Below are 8388 nucleotides of genomic sequence, written 5' to 3'. Positions count from 1 at the left end.
AAAAGAGAGAGAGATCTTGTTGAGCAAAAGAAAAAGAAATGGTAGATGTTCAACCATTTCAAGAGGTAGCGGTAGCATATGATCAAGAGTCAATGACACTGAAGGAAGAAGTCCAAGCTGCAGTGAATGCATTGGCAAAGAACAAGGCTCCAGGAATTGATGGAATACAAATTAAAATCTTTAAACAAACTGATGCAGCACTGGAGGCACTCACTCATCTATGCCAATAAATTTGGATGGCAGTTATCTGGCAAACTGTCCATATTTGATTGGAAGAGATCCATATTTGTGCCCATTCCAAAGAGAAATGATCCAGTGAAATACAGAAATCATCAGACAATATCATTAATACATGCAAGTAAAATTTTGCTAAAGATAATTCAAAAATGACTGCAACAGTACATTGATGGGAACTGCCAGAGGTCAAGCCCGATTCAGACGAGGACATAAAATGATACCCCGCATGATGAGGAGAAACATAACCAAAGGACAGTCTGAACATGGCACTGTAAAGGGTGGGGTCTGGTCAGGAGACCCACTTGCCTGGGTTCCAGGGTCATAGTAATTGAAATAGTCTCCTGTCTCCATTCTTGTTTTCCATTAATGTTTCACCCATACTCTATCAGAAACATTAATTACAGCTTGGTTCTTTTCTCATAAAGTTTACTAGTGTCTCCCCATCACTTACAAAATCCAGAATTCTTGGTATTCTATCCAGGCTAGTCATGGTCCTCCCACCTGTTCAAAATCATGCCTTGTCCTCATATGAAATGCTCTACCCACACAACCTGCTTGTAGATCCCCGTGTACCTCATACTCCTTCTCACTCCCACATCTCTCCTTAGGCTGCCGCCCCTGTCCAGAATGCCCTTCTGACCTTTCTTCTCTTGGCTGTAATTTCCTCATCAAAGTCTGCTTGGTATCATCCTCTTGGAAGCTATTCCTGGCTCCCCAGGCTATGTTTACTTTTATGATAATGCTTACCATTTGATATTGAAATGATCTCTTTGACTCTTTTCCTCACTAGATATTAAGACACATAAAAGAAACATCAAACGCACTACCATTGAGAAGATTCTAACTCAACAGTGACCCTGCATAGGGTTTCAGAAACTGCAAATCTTTATGGGAGCAGAAAGTCTTAGCTTTTTCCTGAGCAGTGGTTGGTGGATATGAACTAACCTTATGTTTAACATTCCAGTGCTTAGCCTTCAGAGCCATCAGGGCTCTTTATTAAGACACCTAATCCTCTGCCATCGAGTCAGTTCTGACTCATAGAAACCCTATGTCAGGTTTCTGAGACTGTAAATCTTTATAGGAGCAGAAAAACCTCTTTCTTCTGTGGAGCAGCTGATGGATTTGAACTCCTGACCGTGCTGTTAACAGCCCAATGTGCAACCCACTACACAACCAGGGCTCCTTTTACTAAGACATGGGAACATATTTTTTTTAGTTTGCACTTCTGCTTATGAACAATTCTTAGTACATATTAAATGTTCAGAAAATCTTTGACCTGAATATATGACGGTGTGTACACCTCATTTTAGGAATCCCGGCATGGCGCTATGGGATAAGCACTCGACCTAAAAGTCGGTTTGAACCGCAAGATCGGTGGTTCAAACTCACCTGCCACTGTTCAGAAACCCTATAGAGGGTCGCTATGGGTCAGAACCAACTCATCGGCACTTAACAACATACCTCATTTTTTTGAACTTCACTTTAGTGTGATTCATAGATAATGCATTTTTTTATTAATTGAAGATCTGTGGCAACCCTGCATTAAGCAATCTGCAGGTACCATTTTTCTAACAGTATGTGCTCACTAAGGAGCCCTGATGGTGCAGTGGATTAAACACTGGGCTGCTAACTGAAAAATTGGTGGTTCAAACCCACTAATCACTCGGAGGAAGAATGATGAAGCTGCCTGCCCCCATGAAGATTTACAGTCTCAGAAACACTGTGAAGCACGTTTACTGTGTCTCACAGGGTCACTGTGAGCTGGAAATGACAATGTCAGTGGAATTGGGTTTAGTTTATGTGCTCATATTGGGTCTCTGTCACATTTTGCTAATTCTCAGCTTTTCAGATTAAAAAAAGAATTATTTTGCACATTTAATAGACTATACACCCACCATCATGTAACATATGTTTTATATGTACTGGGAAACCCAAATATTCACGTGGCTTTATTGAAATATATACTTTATTGTGCTAACCTGAAACCATACCTGCAGTGCCTCCAAGATAACCTGTAATAACTTCATACCCTAACATGGTGTGAAGCATATTAGCTTGTTTTTGCTCCTTGCTTTGATAGTAAAGCTTATCGTTGTTGTTGTTAAGTGCCGTTGAGTTAGCTCCGACCCATAGCGACCCTGTATAAGGTTTCCGAGGAGCGACTGATGAGCTTGAACTGCCGACCTTGTGGTTCAAAACTACTTTGCAGTCCAGCACATTAACCCACAGCTCCACACCATTACATAAGAGTAATTTATAAATTTGCTAGTACTCTCTTGGTACTTACATACGTTTATTGTCATATAATATATGGTATGTGCGAGATGGATTGGCAAAGTGGCAGCATCGATGGACTCAAGCATGGCAACAATAATGAGGTTGGCCCAGGATCAGGCAGTGTTTTGTTCTGCTGTGCATTAGGTCGCTGTGAGTCAGTACCGACTCGATGGCACTTAACAACAACAACAACAACAATGTGATAACATTGCCTTCACGCTAAACAAAACAAAGTTGGAGGATGAGCCCTAGACTGTTAGCCAAAAGGTCAGTGTTTCAAACCCGCCTACCACTCGTTGGGAACTCTATACAGAGTCACTATCAGTTGGAACCTACTTAGTGACACTACACACCAACAACTGTAAGAATTTGTAAGCATCTTTGATGGTAATGCTAAATTTTGAAATGTGGTAGATTTTTGAAAAATTAAACTCTTCAAGATAATTTAATTCTTATTTGTAAAATACCTTGCCAGTTTTATTTATTTAAATCGTATTGGAATACATTTCTTTTCCCAAGAAATAATTTGTCCAGAACCACCAAAAATTGACAATGGAAAAATCAAAGAGGAACAGCACAATTATGTATATGGACAATCTCTAGAATATGAATGCACTGAAGGCTTCATGATGGTGGGAAAGAACTCTATTCAGTGTACTGTAAAAGGTGACCAAGGTGAATGGAGTGGCCTGCCACCTAAATGTGAAGGTAAGCAGTTTGCATATTTATATTTTTGCTTTATTTTTTCTTGATGAGCAGGGATTCTTACCATTAGACTTAAATGGGCTGCAGAGATTCTATGAACTTCTTGAGAATTAATGTAAAACGTGTATAAAAATATTTGCATATTTCTGGGGGCACTATTTTTTCATCAGCTTCTGAGAGGGGCTGTATAGAGTACAGGATGATACAGCGAACCATGCTAACATCCAGACATATAAATGAGGAAGGAGTCCTGATGGCCCTGTAGGAATACTCCACTGCTAACCATAAGCTTGGCAGTTCAAATCCACTTTCTGCTCCTCGGAAGAAAGATAAGGCTTTCTGTTTCCATCTGTCAAGATTTAGAGACTTAGAAACCTAATACAGAGTCTCAATGGCAGTGGTTTTGGTTTTGGTATAAATATATATGTTGTTGTTAAGTGCCACCGAGTCAACTCCGACCCATAGTGACCCTGTATAGGGTTTCCGAGGAGCAGCTGGTGAGCTTGAACCACCAACCTTGCAGTTCAAACAGCTTTATACATCATGGATTATCTTTCAATTCCATTTTCCCATAAACTTGTCAAAATCCCTGTGTGTATGTGTGTGTGTATGTGTCTATACATGAGAAAGATTCATATATATGTATGAAATATATGAGGGGACTTCAAAAAGTTCATGGAAAACTTCCATTATATTTTCATTTCATCTTTCTATGAACATTTTGAAGTTCCTATGTATATCTTATATTTAGTGAATGAATTTAACTTCACTGCTTCATACCATGTTACTCTCAGTAAATTAATCTAGATATGTGTTTGTTTATACAAAAATTATATGTTTTATTATATTAAATTGGCATAAGGGAAAAGCTTAGATTGAATTGAGGTGTCTATGTAACATGGGACAACTGAAAGAGAAAGAAACCCCTTGCTTAGCTGTTGATTTAATCGAATTGTATTAATTTATCTTCGGCCTCTAGAATTTTTCTGTATAATGACCTCTCTCTGTTCTTCATCCTTTTGAACTTTTTTCTCCCTTGTTGTTGTTGTTGTTAAGTGCCATCGAGTCGGTTCCGACCCATAGCGACCCTATACAGGGTTTCCGAGGGTGTAAATCTTTACGGTAGTAGAAAGCCTCATCTTTCTCCCGCGGAGCGACTGGTAGTTTCGAACCGCTGACCTTAAGGTTCACAGCCCGATTCGGAACCACTATGCTACCAGAGCTCCTTTAATACCTTCGTATATCTCAGCGGTACTCTCAGATATGTAGCATTGCTCTTTAAATTTCTTTAAAAGGAGCTAGATAAATGAAGCTGGATTATAGCATTGAACAGTACTATTAAGTATTCTTTGTTTAAGCAATGGTGGGTGCCAATCTCATGTGAGCAGATCCCACTTTTAAAATTACGCTCATGATTCTATGGACATTAATATTTTAAATCACTGCTCACTGAAAATCATTTTATTATAAACAGTGAAGTAATATTCAAACCACACAGATCAGTATAAAAGGAGAAATAAAGTTTCCGGTTTATCCCCTGTCCTACTCACAGAATTAACCACTGTTTACAAATTCTTGTGTGTCCATATACAAATAAAGGAACATACACATATCTCTTTTTTCCTAGTATCAGTCGTTTGGATATATCATTTCTTTAACCAGTTTTCTACTGGTAAAGATTTAGATTTGGAATTATAGGTTATCTTGTTTTTTAAAAAAATTATTATTACAATAGATATTATTATATATAGATCATCACATCTGTGTACATTTTATGCAAGTTTCTAGCAGCATAATTGCTGTGTCCAAAGTTTATGCATTTAGATTTTTGATAGATGTTATCAACATTGTTTCAAAGGAGACTATGCTAGTATACTCTCTCATCTGCCCTGCAACAATGTGTGGTTTCTCTGCACCCTTAATAATTATTATGACATGGAAATTATTTAATTATGAGTGAAGTTTAGTTTCTGTTTGTTTGTTTTTTAATTTGGCCATTTTATCTATTTCATATTTATTTTTCCTTCTTTTATTAAATCCTCAGTTATATAGAACTTAAAACTGTATGGTAGTGCCCAAGCAGATCAAGGCAGGTAAATGTTCTTATTACACCAGCTGCTGTTGTTGTAAAGTGCCTTTTGGACTCATGGTGACCCTGTATAGGATTTCCATGGAACAACTGGTGAGTTTGAACCGCTGACTTTGCAGTTCAAATCAACCTTGCAGTCCAGCACGTTAACCCACAACGCCACACCATGACTCCATTATACCAACTAGAAAACTCTAATTAGGTTACTGAAAAAGACAACGTATTTTTTAAGGCATAATATACAGCTGTGAAAATAATAAGGACTTGTTGTTAAGTGCTGTTGAGTCGGTTCCGACTCATACCAACCCTGTATAGGGTTTCCAAGAAGCAGCTGGTGGGTTTGAGCTGCCGACTTTGTGGTTCACAGTTCAGTGCTGATTCTACAGCACCACATCAGGACTACCTGAAGTAAAATCTGGAGTTGGGTAGTGCTGTGAAGGCAGACCATTCTGAGGTGAGCCAGTTGTATTTTTCCCTGGGGAGGCGTTAGCTGATTCTAGGTATGGGCTGAGGATCCATACTGACATTCTTGAACGTGGTTACTTCCAGGAAAAAAGAGATATCCACAAAGCCTTCAGTGATTGTGGAGGGTTTAGGTAAAACACTGGAAAATTAAGGATCTCGAATGCAAAGCTAATTTCCTAAGGGCCATTTGCTGACTTTTGCACATAAAGCTGGGAGCTAGCTTCAGAGTTTCTAAAAAGAGCAAAATCTCTTATGTTGTTGTTGTGAAGTGCTGTCAAGTCAGTTCTGACCCATAGCCACCCTGGATAGGGTTTCTGAGGAACAGCTGGTGAGCTTGAACCACCAACCTTGCAGTTCAAACGGCTTTGAAGTCTGGCGCATTTACCCCCAGCGCCATACCAAGACTCCAAAAACCGCTTATAATTTCATGGTATTTGGGAAACAAAGCCCCATCAGAGAAGTAGATCTTTCTCAAGCACATGGCAGATCTCTTTTCTAAGACTTTTATCCATTTGAAAGCTTCATGGGAAGAAGACTAGGTTACTGGGCTGGAGGACTTTGAAGGATAGACCTGAAATCTTTCAGGGCTGAGGAAGCAAAGATCCACCAACCTCTTAGTCAAAATCCTGGAGCTTATAGGGATTAGAGAATTTGCTGAAGGTTACTACTAAATTATAAAAACAAGCTTCAGCACTATCGGAGCTGCCTTAAGAGGGAGTTTGTGTAAGTAACCCCAAGTCATGCTGCAGGCTTGCTGTTGTTATAAAATGCTCTTGAGTCGATTTTGACTGAGTGACCCTAGGTTACACAGTAGAACCACCCATAGAGTTGTCAAGACTGTAATCTTTATGGCAACAGATCACCAGATGTTACTCCCGAGAAGCTGTTGGATGGGTTCAAACCACCAGGGTTTTGATTAGCAGCCAAGCAATGAACTGTTGTATTATCACGGTTCTTAAAGGCACAAAGTTTGTTAGGTTTTAGAGTGATTCTCAGAATATGAACTTAACATAATGAAGTTTCACATGATTTTGTATCTGATCTAAAAGGCAAACAGGAAGTAAACTAATGTTCAGTGGTAGAATTCTCTGAACCTGGTTCGAGTTCCAGCCAGTGTACCTCAAGCATGGCTCCCACCTACTTGAGTCTCTGGAGGTTTGCATGTTGCTGTTATGAACAGATTTCAGCAGAGCTTTCAGACTAAGATGGACTAAGAAGAAAGACTTGTTGATCTCCTTCCTAAAATCAGCCAGTGAAAATGCTATGGGTGTTAATGGTCTGATCTATAACTGACCATAGGATGGGACAGGACCAGGCAGTGTTCTGTTCCACTCTGCATAGAATCATTGCTTCAGTGCTTGACTCAACAGTAACTAACAAGAGAAGGCAGTTCTTTTATTCATATTGCCTTTATTACTTTAAACAGAAGTGAATCAAACTTCCAAGTTCACTCAGGTATCCTGAAGGCATTGAGGAAAAGTTTCTATGCTTGATTGATGGTCTCAATTTGTTTACTAGCTGTGTCCTGCTCTTTGGTTTTAGCCTGTGCGTAAAGAGACAATTTAATAGAGAAAGTAAAGATGTCCCATGGAATGAAATCCCTGCTAACTCAGACTTCAGTCTCCTTTCCTCTCACAGAAAACAGCTAAAGAACTTCAATACTACTTTGGTGTAAATCTACTGTAGGTGACTGTAGATGTAATTGATACCAAGACAAAAACACAGTAGGGTAGCATGTGTGTGTGTGTGTGTGTGTGTGTGTGTGTGTGTGTGTGTGTGTGTGTGAAATACAAAATAAGCCTTAGATTTCCTAAAAGTCATTTTTAGGTGTTTGCCGAGAGAGAAAAAAGAAGACAGGGAGCAAGCAATTGGTTTAGCAATCTTAATCTGTACAGTAATATTTACCTAACATGAAACATTTTTCCTCCACAGAAAGCCCTCCAACTCCCAAGACCCCATCAGCTTCTCAGAAACCTACTATAGTCAATGATCCAGCTACAGAGCCCCCACCAACTGCTCAGAAACCTACCTCCTCAGCAAATGTTCCAGGTACAGAGGTCCCACCAACTCCTCAGAAACCCACCTTAGTAAATGGTCCAGCTACAGATTCCACACCAGCTCCTCAGAAAGTCACCTCAGAAACTCTTCCAGCTAACAAACCCCCACTAACTGCTCAGAAACCTGGCTCAGCAAATCTTCCAGCTACTGAACCCCCACTAACTGCTCAGAAACCTACTTCAGCAAATCTTCCAGCTACTGAACCCCCACTAACTGCTCAGAAACCTGGCTCAGCAAATCTTCCAGCTACTGAACCCCCAACAGATCCTCAAAACCCCCCCTCAGAAAATCTTCCAATTTCAAAGCCCTCACTAACTGTACAGAAACCCACTTCAGCTAATGTTCTAAGTACAGTGGTTCCACCAACTCCTCAGAAACCCACCTTAGCAAGTCTTCCAGCTAGCAGCCCCCTACTAACTGCTAAAAAACCCGCTTCAGCAAATCTTCCAGCTACTGAACCCCCACTAACTGCTCAGAAACCCACTTCAGCAAATCTTCCAGCTACTGAACCCCCAACAGATCCTCAAAAACCCCCCTCAGAAAATCTTCCAATTTCA

At 39.9% G+C, this 8388-nt stretch overlaps 1 protein-coding gene across 1 annotated transcript in view; it reads left to right on the top strand.

Moving 5' to 3' along the window:
* CD55 (CD55 molecule, decay accelerating factor for complement (Cromer blood group)) overlaps positions 1-8388 on the top strand; it is a 44129-nt gene that overhangs the window by 17683 nt on the left and 18058 nt on the right. The window contains exons 6-7 of the mRNA XM_006834202.1: positions 3034-3222; positions 7706-7822. Of these exons, the coding sequence (XP_006834265.1) occupies positions 3034-3222; positions 7706-7822 (306 nt within the window). The remainder of the gene's footprint in view (positions 1-3033; positions 3223-7705; positions 7823-8388) is intronic.

The sequence above is a fragment of the Chrysochloris asiatica genome, unplaced genomic scaffold (genome assembly GCF_000296735.1).
Source record: "Chrysochloris asiatica unplaced genomic scaffold, ChrAsi1.0 scaffold00009, whole genome shotgun sequence".
NCBI lineage: Eukaryota > Metazoa > Chordata > Mammalia > Afrosoricida > Chrysochloridae > Chrysochloris > Chrysochloris asiatica.
The sequence above is the reverse complement of the archived record's forward strand: the minus strand, read 5'-3'. Positions and strand labels throughout refer to the sequence as shown.